Source organism: Colias philodice, chromosome 14, assembly GCF_061535455.1.
Source record: "Colias philodice isolate Cphi_HAF_F1 chromosome 14, ilColPhil1 Martin Lab GWU primary, whole genome shotgun sequence".
Classification (NCBI taxonomy): domain Eukaryota; kingdom Metazoa; phylum Arthropoda; class Insecta; order Lepidoptera; family Pieridae; genus Colias; species Colias philodice.
Window position 1 is genome coordinate 5,613,987 of NC_143099.1, and position 13,821 is coordinate 5,627,807.

General features: G+C 32.8%; 2 protein-coding genes, 1 long non-coding RNA gene and 1 pseudogene across 4 annotated transcripts; 2 read left to right on the forward strand and 2 right to left on the reverse strand.

Moving 5' to 3' along the window:
- The first annotated feature begins 631 nt into the window (after nucleotides 1-631).
- LOC149482851 (BRCA1-A complex subunit Abraxas 1-like) lies at nucleotides 632-2,537 on the forward strand. Its single transcript, XM_089703654.1, has 3 exons — nucleotides 632-887; nucleotides 974-1,957; nucleotides 2,274-2,537. Exons 1-3 carry the CDS (start codon nucleotides 804-806, stop codon nucleotides 2,391-2,393), a joined length of 1,188 nt encoding a protein of 395 aa, XP_089559780.1. The 5' UTR covers nucleotides 632-803; the 3' UTR covers nucleotides 2,394-2,537.
- Nucleotides 2,538-3,792: 1,255 nt separating this feature from the next.
- Nucleotides 3,793-6,607, forward strand: LOC149482852 (uncharacterized). The gene is made up of 2 exons (XR_016316639.1): nucleotides 3,793-3,943; nucleotides 6,440-6,607. It is a non-coding gene; the product is annotated as an uncharacterized LOC149482852 (long non-coding RNA).
- Nucleotides 4,625-5,502, reverse strand: LOC149482853 (uncharacterized; annotated as a pseudogene).
- A 208-nt stretch (nucleotides 6,608-6,815) lies between the features above and the next one.
- On the reverse strand, nucleotides 6,816-13,157 carry HPS1 (Hermansky-Pudlak syndrome 1 protein). Of its 2 annotated transcripts, XM_089703656.1 has the most exons (12): nucleotides 12,961-13,157; nucleotides 12,745-12,857; nucleotides 12,418-12,564; nucleotides 12,071-12,183; nucleotides 10,791-11,009; nucleotides 10,292-10,413; nucleotides 10,067-10,202; nucleotides 9,837-9,960; nucleotides 9,423-9,703; nucleotides 8,867-9,017; nucleotides 8,042-8,235; nucleotides 6,816-7,355 (listed from the first exon to the last, which is right to left on the reverse strand). In XM_089703656.1, the coding sequence occupies exons 2-12, from the start codon at nucleotides 12,838-12,840 to the stop codon at nucleotides 7,178-7,180; spliced, it is 1,761 nt and encodes a 586-aa protein (XP_089559782.1). In that variant the 5' UTR covers nucleotides 12,841-12,857; nucleotides 12,961-13,157; the 3' UTR covers nucleotides 6,816-7,177. The 2 variants fall into 2 exon arrangements, with proteins under 2 accessions (XP_089559782.1, XP_089559783.1); XM_089703657.1 differs by lacking the exon at nucleotides 12,961-13,157 and having other exon boundaries at nucleotides 12,745-12,952.
- Between the last annotated feature and the right edge of the window lie 664 nt (nucleotides 13,158-13,821).

A 13,821-nucleotide genomic window follows, 5' to 3' on the forward strand; every position in this document is an offset into this window, starting at 1 on the left:
AGTTTACAACAACCATCGTCATGCTCACCCACAGTTTTTACCAACACAAATTTTTAGGAGAAACAAAGAATGCTATGCACGATGCAATTAATTTATGAATAAACGTTGTGAATAAATATATATTTATTAACTTTGCAACAATCTTAATACAAAAAGTAATAACAACATGTATTAATAAGGTAGATATATTATATTATATTATTTGGTTCTAGGATCAATTATAATTTAATTGGGTAGAAATGGTTTCAATTTATTATTTACTCTTCCAAACTAAGGCGAAGACTGAAGACACTGTACTTCTGCAGATGTTTGTATCTGAAATAAAAGAAGAAGGATAACGATTCTCCCATCGACTAATTTTATAAGCGCGACTTGTTACAGACTGGTTTGCGAAGGGTTTGCGGGAATAATCCGCGAATCCGCGCCATAATTGCTTAGATACAATACATCTTTGATCTTACCCATATTAGCTGCACAAAGTTTTTAAACTGAAGCCGTAGTGCAACTTAGGCAGTTATTCCTTTGCGGAAAGAAATCGCAAAGCATGCAAAATAATTGTATAGTCTGCTATGTGATTTTACATATTTAGGCTAGACCGCTAGAGCAATGACACACGCGGTGACGCGTGTGACACACATTATCCTGTCCTGTGAATGACACATTAAGTTTGACGTTTACTTTCTGTCTGTGAATTAAGTAATTATAGTGAAAAAATATGTAATTAACTACCAAGTTTTAAATGAATCTCTATACTCATTTGCGTGTTTTAGAGGATCTTAACATAGAATAAAACTAGCATCTAAATGGCTTACACAGAAAAGGTGTCATTGAATGGCACCGCACTTTCCTTCCTACTCTACGAATGCTTAAATTCCTCCAACAGTCAGGTAAATGTGCTTTATCGTTATATATAATGTATTAACTTATAATTTCATTATTTGAGATACATTTTTTAAGCACCTTTTACTTTCAGGAAGGATTCCTAATTGGAGATGTAACTTCTGAGATTAGAAATCATATATCGGATTCACACAATGACAGTGCTCGCTTAGATACGCAAATTGCTATACGGACAGTATTGCCACTACCATCAGTTTCACTATTTTATCTTCCTTCAGGCAGTATAAAAGAAGATGTGCTATCTGACTTGCTATCAAATGTTGCATCTGAGGTTGTTGGTTGGTACAAATATCGCAAATGTAGCAGCATTAAACCGACATTCCGAGACAAGTTAATATCCAAAGGATTGCAAAAATATTTCGAAAAATACCACAACAAAAAGACATTTGTTACATGTAACTTGTCAACAAAGGTCTCAATTGCAGGGTCAACTCACACATTAATTTATAGATTCGGAAAAATAAATTGCTTTGACATGTATGAATATATTGAAGATGTGACAGCCAATCTAGGTGAAAAAGTAACGGGATACAAGAAGGCTAATAGATTGACACCACACTGTATATTCAACAAGATAGTAAAAGAAAGTAATGTTCATAATAACAACACAAATGATGCCATACTTATGATCCAACAGGCTGTGGATGTGAGGCTTGTGAAGGAAGCCCAAATAGCAGCTAAGAATGAATCTACAATCAGGGAATTGGAGGCTGAAATCAAACAGATGAATTCCATTCTAGCTGAAAAACAGGCGTCTGATTTAGATGCCTCTTACAATAAGATATTGGAGGAAAAGTATGTAAATAAAGAGGTTGAGATGGTTGATGCTTGCATAGAGGCTTTGAAAACACCCCTCACCATTGACCTGCTCAGCATGCCAAATGTAGTTATAAATAGCAATAGTGACATTTTAACCGATAGTGAAAATTCAGTGCAACTTATTGAAAACAATGTGAAAGACAGAACACCTAGTCCTGTATTGCCTTCAAGTTCTTCCAAACCATCAACACTTAATTATGCAGCCGTGCTTAAGAAGAAATCTGAAACAAATAGTAAAGTGAGTATTTTTTTCTTTCACTGTATATTCTGTATGAAAGGCCTCAAAGCAATTGTCCAATTACTTCACATAAAATATAGTAATAGGAATAAGTTATTATTTTACTGCAAGTTTACTAAAAAGTATATGATTTGATTAATATTTAGTATTTATCAATTTGTTTGAACTTCGTCCTCCCTCATGTAAACTTGAATATTTTTTGTACAAATATTATTAAATAGTGAATTAAAGTCAAAACTTGTTCAGTTTTAACACTCTTTTCTTAAAACTGTACCATAGAAATTATTAATTATAATCCTGACTATATTCTTTACAGAAACCGAGTAACTTTACAGAGGACCTTATTAGCTTTGATGTGGAAGACAGACCAGTGCAAAAGCCCATAATCATCAATGACAATGCTACATGTTTTGGTGAAAGTTCACCTGAATACTAAGTGCCTTATAAATGTTAATGTTATAAGTTACCAATTTCTGACTTAGTTCTGTTATTTTTATCTGATATAGTAACCATAAATTACGATATTCTGTACCTTAATATTGTCTACATTATGTTCAGTGTTAACTATTGTCTAATAGCAAACATACTACTCGACCAAGCCAACTAGACCCTTTTCAACTGTGACGTCACCCGCCCATGTCTCGGGTACAGATAGCAAAAAAAAAATATTAATAATATCACTGTTCGCTCTCCGCTATGAATAGTCTTATTTTTCCCCATTTCGAGGGCTGTCTATGAATAACAACACAGTAAAAACTTAAACAAATAACAACGAAAAACTTAACAGTCAACAACAAGCTTTAACGATTAATAATAAAAAGTACAGAAATAACTAGCGATGCGAAACGTACGAATGCGTCGATGCTGCGAACCGTACTAAGGCGAACGCGGTACCTGAGGCGGTAAGCGGGCGGGGAGGCCGCATTCCACCCGAGCGTCTAGTTGGCTTGGTCGAGTAGTATCTAATGTACTTTTAAATAAGAATTTAATCTTGTCATCTCTTATAAATACTTTAAGATAATAAAAAATGGTAAATATATTATCTGTAGATAATCTTTTACCTTCAGGGAACATTACAATTGTATATAAATATAGGTATCATTACTGTTTATAACAAAAATGTGGAATATCATTATTCTCATATTTTGTGTAAAATAACATTCATCTTGTTAGTAATAATGTTATTTTTGTAATAAAGTATAAGTCCGACATGAATATGAATATCTGGATTTATTTTCCACCCCTTGTGTCAGACTAAAATGTGCTCTCCTATTAAATGTCTGTTAAAATGAAAATATGAAAGAAAACAAAGTAACATTTGGGTTTACTGGGTTTACACAGAAATAATTACTATGTATTAGTAGATAACTATCTATCCTCAGTTCAAATCTATTTTTGTAGTTCAGATACAATAGTTAAAAATAAAGACAACAAAAATAGGAATTAAAGTTTATTAAAATTTTACAATGTTCGAAATTACAGACATAAATTGGCAACATATTGGCAAGAAATGGGTTTATAAATTATTAAAATCTTAAGCACAGACTAGAAATAATTTACTACACAAATGTAGATTAAATGTAATATAATTATACCACTAAAGCAATGTACCTATGTACGATTTATGCAGGTACAATATAAACCACTAAATGCTCTAGCATTCTCGAAATTTCAAACGAAACATTTTATACTTAAAAAAAATTAATATCTAAATAAATAACTAGGTTGGCACCGAGCGAAAAACAATAAAATACTATTATAAAATATTTCATAATATAATATGTAAACATCTAATCACAAAACAGTATATTTATTACGAGTAGTCTAATGTTTTGAATAATATGGAATGCTATAGAAAGACACGTCTCGACTACCGTCAATTGTTCAAAATAATTAGATACAAAAATTAATTTTTACTTACATAGGTACACCAGTTTATAGAATCAGTTAATATTTCTGGTGTATGTACAATAATAATATATTTGAGTTAATACGAATCCATAAAGTTTGACTTGTGTCGTAATTTTATAATTATAGTCCTTTCCACCTAAGATGATTTCTGTGACACATCGATTTTTGACACGTGTAGAGATGTCTTTACTGAAATCGTATCAATTGTTTCCGATAATCGATAATATTTTATATGGAAATGAAATCGATTTGAATAAAGTACCAAAATTAGTTTTTTCGGCATTTCGCCAACAATTAACTAAGGAAACTTAGCAAACAACAGCAACAAAAAGTCAACAATAACAATTAGTAACAATAACAGAATACCACGTAAAGTATCAATATAAAAATGCAACTTGTATACACTGCCCAACTAAGCGCAAAAGCGGTAACTCAAAGAAAGCGAGTTTTGAGATAATTGAAGTTATGTAAAAATAGTTATATATATACTTTATGTATAGTTTTTTTTATTTGTTAAATATTATTTATATATTATATAGGGTGTATTTGTTATCACATTAGTTAAATTATCAAAAATGTATAATAATGTACTTTATTCATGAGATACGGTTACACCGCTTAGTAAACTATAGAATTAAAATTGAGATACCGCTTTTTCGTTAGCTCTTCTCAAACATGTGTGTATACAAAAAGGAATGTATTTTCTATCGAATAAAATATGTATTATTTGAAAAAAAAAAAAACAATTAAAGTATATATATAACGTTTTTTTATTATTAAAATTTGAAATTACATAAAAAAATATTTAAAAACAAACGGTTTTTGGAAGGAATTTTAGTAGTCAAAAGTAGGGAGTTCTCTCCAAAAGGACATTCTATTTTGTGGTATTAAGTATATTTTGAAAAGATTTCAAAATATTTTCTTTTTTGTTTCTTGAAATTCCTTCCGGAGCAGTTTTCTTTTTTGGTGGAGGCAAGACATGACTTTTTAAAATTTTTTTTCCTATAATGCTAGCAGTAATTGCATTTTGATCGAATCCTGTTTTGTAGGTGATATCAAAACTGCCTCTTTTAACTTCAACTTCAACCATTTCGCTGACATATGGACGCGGTTTAATTCGAGACAGTGCATATTGTGTGGTATAATCATCCCAGTCATAAAAGTCTTGCATGTTCATCTCTTTAAGTTTTACATTTTTTCCTGCAGTGCTAACTGCCTGAGAAAAATCTGCGAAATCATAAATTTTGTTTTTCATGCGTTTTATGGACAGCTCTACCCTATGATGGAAACTATCAGCTGACATAAAGGTGTGGTCGGATTCAAAATATTTGATGACAATCTTGTCGGCGTTGATATCCTTAGAATTTATAATATAAATTAAGAAAGAAAAAAACGTCCAGTTTTTGTTCTGGGAGGAACAATTATCAACCCAATAGTGTGATATTTTTTTTATCCCGATGAAAAATAAAAAATTGATAGTATGCACTTATAATTTCGGCTTTGGAACGTCCAAACAACCCTTCATACCATAGTACAGGAAAAACACTCAAATCTTTTCGGCCTTGACCAGTTGGCACGAAACTTTCGTTGTAAACCACTATCCTATGAGTAAAAATAGCAGTTTTGAACATGTCTATCCTGGCCAAGTTACCCCAGCACCTTAATTTACAGTTTTTTTCTTAATTTTGCACAAATATCATGACCTCTTCACAACAAAAACAAACAAGTTATGACACGAATTTGCGAACGAATTTGCCAAGGGCAGGGATAAATCACTGTAAAATGTATTAGAAATTCGATCTTATCCAGTAAAACCATAAGGGCTAATTTAATTCTGCTATTGCAACCGTATCTCACTAATTCAAAACAATTTGCGTATTATGCAAGCATTAAAATACTAAGCATTATAGCGGTAACTCATTACTGATTTTACTCATCCTACTTACCGCTTATCGGCTAAGCAAAAGTTGTGTATTTATTTAAGAATTTTAGCGATATTTAAATTTGCGGCTGGTTGCCTACGTAATATTAATATACCTCTAACACCCTTAGTGATATATGGTAAAACTGAGATAGAAAAATCTTTCTTAAGGTTTTTTCATACGTTTTGATGCAAGATAGTGCTAAATGGCTTAGTCCAGTAGATGCGTATTTTTTAAAGCTATCCGATGGCATAAAAATCAATTTTACGATTTTTTTTGAGATACCGCTTTTGCGCTTAGCAGGGCAGTAACAAGGCTGACGCACTCGTACAGACGATTGACTCGATTGACAAACGATCACAAGATGGGCGCCGATTATATGATTTTCCAACTCTATGATTTTTCAACGATCCATTTCATGTACACGAATTGCGTAGGTATTATATTTTTGTGTTATTTTATTTTATTTTTCATTATATTAAACTAAACAATACTGTTTTTGATTTATAAGCTTAAGATGTTTCATTTTTATATTTTTGGTAATAATGCCGCCATAAAATAAAAATATTATGCACTAAAATTATTTTGGCGTTATAAACATAAAATACGTAATTCGGAACACGATGAAGTGTCACAGGAATCATCCTAGGTGAAAAGGACTTTAGTGTTCTGAAAATTGAACATTTTTCCTTAACAATAGTAAAACTGGAAAAGTAAACAAATTATAGTTAAAATAAATTCTCAAAAACCAACAACATCAAGCACAGTAGAGTTTAGGCGGTACACTGCTCTCTGGCAGTAGCAGACCGAAAAAACAGTCTCCAATTAAAATAAAAAATAATGAAGGGCTTTTTTTTACCCACTCAAAATTTAATAAGATTTACATAACAATTTTTAAAAATATATAAAAACAAAATCATCTCATATTCATTTAGAAAATCTAAGTGCTACCACAGACTAATAATAATATACTACGTATACAAGTGCTACATATAAAAAAGTAAATATGTATACATATATAACAAAATATTACCTATAACAAAAATATAACAGAAATAAAAAAAAATGTAGTCGATTTTAATATTTTGTACAAGTAGGTACATATTTGTTCACATAATTATTAATTATGTACCTACTACATAATTTATGAATGAGATAATGAATCATTGAAACATTGGCATTAAATTCTATTAATAAAAAAAATAAATATATTAAAATTGCTTATTATTCCAAAGATATTAAATTAAGCTGTCTGGAAATTTCTACATCATGCATCACACTTTTCGATCATACTGTATATACCTAACTAATAAACCTAATTAAGAAATTATTTCTTTATTTATTAGTTGAAAGAATGTCATAAAATTTTCAGTATATTGTTATAATGTTACAATAAATCAGAAGCAATAGCGGGATTCTCTCCTGCCATCTCGTAAACGGAATGTGCGAGTCGACGCGCCTGTTGCACTGCAGTAGACGCTGGTAATAAACCCAGATGTATGCAAATAAGCTCTTTGATGCTTACTCCTTGATGGTCGTTCGGAAATACAAGTTCTAATAGTTGCCTGTAAAAAAAAACGTAGATTTAAAATATATCACAATAGAATACGAGTACATATAATATTTAAGAAATTCTTTATTTAGGGCGATAATATTATAAAAAATAAATAACTACCAAACTGCCTTTTTCAACTGACCAATCACAAGTCGAACGTGGACTGACTACGAATATAATCTTTATTAAAAACGAAATCAGCCGCACCCTGGTCGTTTAAAAAAAAAACGCATCCACTCGCCGCACGTCTGGAACGCGACCGGAATATTGGCGAGCTCTAGAGAGACTTTCAATCCTTTTTGTTTTAAAATTGGAAGCAGCGTGTTTCAAAAAAAAATAAGTGCCAGTCGCATCCTCGTCCTCCTATTTAAAAAAAAGACGGGTTGCACTCCGGGAGTGCCGGCAGAAGTGAAAACTTGATTATTAACGTTGAGAATGTTTGATATTTTGGAATTATATCCGTCTTACGCTTTTTCGATCAGGTCACGTGTCCTGACGCGAGTTTAAGATTTTATACCCATTACAGAAAAAGTGTTCAACGCCGCTAAAGAAGTTTTCACTTCAAAAAAACGCAACCAGTCGCCGCACGTCTGGAACTCTCAATAGTTTTTGTTTTAAAATTGGAAGCAGCATGTACCAAAAAAAAATAAGTGCCAGTCACATCTCCGTCTTATAAAAAAAAAACTATCCATTCACCTATAGAACGTGGCCAGTATGTCGCCGGGCGCTATGGCCCGCAGCGCGGCGGGGTGGTGCGGCGCGGGGCGCACGGGCTGCCCGCGCCGCTCCCACCACCGCACCGCGCACACGTGCAGCGCGCCGCGCCGCCACGTGGCCGCGCCGTAGCCCTCGCGCAGCGCGAACATCGTGCGACGCATTATGTCGCGGATCTAAACCACACGTAATACATACTATAATATGTAATATAATATAATATAATAATAATATTATAAAGAGGAAAGGTTTGTATGTATGTATGGTTTTCACGCATAAACTACTGAACCAATTTGCATGTAATTTGGTATGGAGATATTTTGATACGCGAGAAAGGACATAGGCTACCTTTTATTGCGAAATATGTACCACGGGCGAAGCCGGGGCGGACCTCTAGTATAATATATAATAAGAATTGATTACATATGTCGCAATAAGATTGTAAAAGGTGAAAACCATTAATTATAATGTAACACGCGAGATTGCAAACTGTCGAAAAAATTGTAATCTGTTACAATGTATTGATGAGATAGTATATAAATTAAAATTGATCAATTATATAAAACTGTAGAATAAATTGGGTACGAACGACCACAAAAACGAAATTAGGCTTACAAATGAAATGGATAAAATCCTCAAAAAAAAAAATGAAAGAGGCAATAAATATTTATAATATTAATTTTATGTCTGCATTATTTGACAAAAATTACCACGTACAGGATATAGAAAAACTATCTGTAAATAAAAAAAATTACCACGTACAGGATATAGAAAAACTATCTGTATAGAAACAATTAAAAAACTCACGGTATCTGGTGTAAGCATATCAGCACAGTCTGCCATATCGGGCGCCAAGAACCTTCCCGTGGTCCGGTCCACGTATATGAAGTGAATGAGCCCCGGAAACTCTTCCACATACTTGTGCAGGGTTAGGGAACTACTCCCTTCTATCTCACCCGTGATACATGAATTAAGCGAAATAATTGATACATACAATTTAAACAAACACAAACAAAAAATAATGCAATCCCATGTTTTCATGCCAAATTGTTTATCGGACCTTTCTGCTGATGTAATTTCTATATGATTCCAAAATGCTGAGAGATTAGGATCGATATTGACAAAGTTCACAAAAAAAAACAATAGACATTTTTATAAGGTCATGGTAACCATGCCAATCAAAAAAAGCAATAATCCCCAAATCAATATTTGAATTTTTGATGGATATTAAAATTTTGATGCCAGATAAATTTTAAAGCCATAAGATGTGGTCATAGATAGTCATTCATTTTGATTTTGCATCTCAATAACTCATATTCCCCAAAATCAAATTTATGCACATGCTACACATTGAAAAGGATATGATCCCAAACTGAAGTAGCGCCTTGCTTTCACTTGCAGGAACTCTATATATGGCGCGAGTAGTGTCCTAAGATCTTTCAAGGGTTGTTCCAGCTTAAGACTTGGTATATCTGGCTTCAAATGTTCGATGACTGCTTCTAAGGCTGTATGCATGGCTGTAGCTGTTGTTTCTGGTGTTAAGGGTGTTGTTGTGGTACATGACTTCCTTAGTTCCAACATTCTGCTTGTAAGCCGTGCACAGAGATTTGCATTGCCTTTCGATTTACGCAGAGAATCGGTCGTCTGGAAAAATTAGTCGTTTTTTATAAGTGGGAATAAATTATTTTAACATTACTAATATTTCGTAATGGATTTATGCATATTAAAAAAACTAACAACTATAAGATTTTATTTTAATCAAGTGATCTAATCTAACCTTTTTCAATGCAGCTTCTAAAGAATCTAAAGAAGCTGGTAATAACTCCAAATTTCTTTGTAATAAAATTCGTCTTAAATTTGTAAGTATTTGACTAGACATGTGAGCAGCTATACCAACATCCCTGAAAAAAAAGTATGATTTATAACATTTTGAAGAAGTTTTATTACTTTATTTAATTAACTAATTTTAAAGGTAGTTAATGGAAATATTTCATTAATATTAAATACCTCAAATCCATATCAATAAGCACAACAAAAATGACTCTTGGAGCAACTTCTATAAGATGCAACGAGTGTGGTGCACTAGGGCTGCCTCCGCTTCCCGCACACATGTGAACTATTGCACTATTTTCTTCCGATAACCCTTCAATATAAAAGAACACATAAAAAACATTACTTTACTTAGTAGACAAGTATTTTTTCGACAAAAATAATAATTACAAGCAGACTTACAAGGCAATCGCAAATTTCCAGTGGCATTATTTTTTTCTAATTCCCTCCAATATTCCTGAGCAGCTATGCACTGTATGCTCAATAAAATTAAATCTGGTGGCATTAGATCTTCACTGCCACGGCTAAAAGAATAAAAATAAAGATATTTCATCAAAAGTTGGCTATCTTAGTGCATATAGTTTTTAAAATTAAACAAGCAAATATCATTCCATAGAAACTAGATAACTGTAACTACATTCTCTTTGATCGTTTACTCATCCCACTAATTTTAAAGTGAAACTTTTATTACATCGTCTCAAACTTTTTGGTCTGTGTAGCGCATGTCGCGTGTATCGCGGCTGCCGAGTAGGTATACCTACTCGGCAGCCGACCGTCACGCGACATGCGCTACACAAAGCAGTGTTCGGAACCGTTCGAATAGTTTCACTTTTACCGTAGTTTCATAAAACCAAACAACATTTTTATACATAACATATCAAGTTGTTTATATCAAACATACCTTGAATACAGCGCAAGCATCTTGTCCCCCACATAAAGCATTAAATGATAATGCGGGTGAGATGGCTTTAGTTCTTTGGCGACAGTTTTAAGTGCGTTAAGTGCAGCTATAGTGGCGCCACTCTCTCCAATCACACCACTTGCTCCAGGAATGGAATCACCTTTCAAACGGCTGTCTAAGAGCATAGACAACCAATCTTGATAAACTGATGAATGAAGGCTAGAAACAAACAAACAATTATAATATCATCGAATGAGACCATAAGGAAAAAAATGTTGTGTGGTTTTATGAAACCAGGGTAAAAGTGAAACTTAGGCACAAAATTATCGTATTTGTACGATAATAATTCTCGTACGGTTCCGAACACTGCTTTATACCTACTCGGCAGCCGACCGTCACGCGACATGCGCTACACAGACCAAAAAGTTTGAGACGATGTAATGAAAGTTTCATTTTAAAAATATCATACCGGGTCTCTCTGGGTATAGATTTAATGTATTTTGATTAATGGAAATTGTCATGTTCCAGGTGGTTTCGTAAGAAATATTTATTACATCACAATTTTTTACATCTCTGATTGGCAATGCACGCAGCTGTTTAAAACACATTTCATTTAAAATTGTGCTTACGTAAATGAATACAGAAAATTAATTACAGCCAACTATAAGTTCCATTAATCTTCGTACACCAAATCTAGAACACCTTATATGTATAAGGTTAAGCTGAGTACTAAAAAGTAAAAACTATGATAAACTACAACAATGATTCAAATATTATTTAACATATATATAATACTAGCTATCTGCCCGCGGCTTTGCCTGCGTTTTCAAGGAAAAACCCATTCCCGTAGGATTTCCAGGATAAAACCTATCCTATGTCCTTTCTCGGGTATCAAAATATCTCTATACCAAATTTCATGCAAATTGGTTCAGTAGTTTAAGGCGTTATTGAGTAACAGACAGACAGACAGAGTTACTTTCGCATTTATAATATTAGTATGGACTAGCTTTCTGCCTGCGGCTTTTCCCGCGTTTTCAAAGAAAAGCTGCATAGTTCCCGTTCCCGTAGGATTTCCAGGATAAAACCATGTGTGTGTGTTAATCCAAGTTACCCTCTATATGTGTGCTAAATTTTATTGTAATCGGTTCAGTAGTATTTGCATGAAAGAGTAACAAACACACACACATCCTCACAAACTTTGGCATTTATAATATTAGTAGGATTCCTCCATCAAGAGTTAAGACAAGAGTATAACTATTGCTATAAAAGTAAGAACTTACAGGTTAATATTCTGTCCACATATATGCTGCACTAATGTCTTACAGTCCAGCAGCTCTCTGTGGGAATCATCCACGCTATCTTCACTGATAATCATAAACACATGGTCCAACCACTAAAAAAGCAATAACATTGATACAATTTTGCATTTCAATTTAAAAAAAATCCAATTATTGCCAAACAATTTAATATTTCAACAAGACATGGGTATTAACCCTAGAAGAATATTTTCATAAGGTAAAAACACCTGACTTCTTATAAGCTATTGATTAAAATCAGTTCTTAAAATAAATTAAGGATATATTCCATCAATGTGAGGTTTTATAATTCACAAAAGTATTCATTTTACCTCATCAAAAACTATAGATGTTTTATCCTTGCATTGCATAGATGTGTAGGTATTACTAAATTGAGCAGCCATTATACGCTGAGATGTTATAATTGGTGACAAAAGTTGTGAGACATGGTGACTGTCAGTTATTGTTTCGTTGGCTTCCTGAAATCGAAATTATTAATTTTTTATATTTTTTATGCAATGGCAGTGTTCAAACTGAACTTATAAGGAAGAATATAATATGATACATCATACAATATATTCTATATACTGAAATGTTAGTTTGATGGAAAACTGAGTTTTGTATTTATTCGTGAATTAATGTAAGGTTTACATACGTACTTGGTCATTAAAAGATTTCATGCGGCGCAAAAATTCTTCGTCCCATTTGGAATACAACAAATCATTCACACTATCAAAAATCAGGATTGCCTTCATGCTTGAATTTCAAATCACTAAAAGTAGTCGAAAAATAAAGCAATTAAGCTCAGCACATTAATAACAAAAACACAAAAAACTACTTTTAATTTTTAAAACAGTATTTGCTACACCACTTACAGAATGTCTTTACTCTTTAATTCAATTACTTTATTATACACAACAACAACAATTATGTACTTTATTAATGTTGCAATTTTTATAGCAACAATATAAATCGTGTGATGATTGTAAATTAAATAATAAGGTAAGTTTTAATAATCAGAATCTTCTTCTTCTTCTTCTTCTTTTTCAAATGGTAACTAGTAACTACAAGTGGATACCAGCTATACATTATTCCTCTATGGTGGATACACTTGAGTTGACACTGACCATTGACCAATTACTTGCTCTGTGACATTGACAAATGAAGAGCCTGACATTTTGTAACAATCAATATTAGGGCGCTTGTGCACTACAAGGAATTTTACTGTCCGGCATTCCGATTTTTTACGGTCCGGTGTGGCATGAAAAAACCGATGAATTGCTTGTGCACCTGTCCGTCTTTACTCGGATCAGTGCGGTACAGTTCAAGGAAGTTTGGCGGTATAATGCTATCATAAATGATTGTTTTTGCATTTTACAAGAAACGAGTAAAAAATATAGAAGGTGAAATATTATATTATTTCGTTATAATAAAAAGTAAAGTTCCGTAAGAGATTTAAAATGCGTGTTTCACTTATTTATTTTAATCGGTGACGAGGAGCTAAAGCTATTCCCACTTGAACTTTAACTTACCAACACTTACTTAGATAATAATTATAGGTCAATGCTTGGTCAATGTATATAAAATAACAATACCGACTTCTCAAATCTCATTGCCAACTAAAAGAAAGTAAAACAAGAGCTTGCTTTCAATTGGCATATGCAGTAAAAACAGTAAAATCCAAGCAAGTGGGCACTCGAAAACAATTATACCTACAGCGACTCGTAAACTCAAAA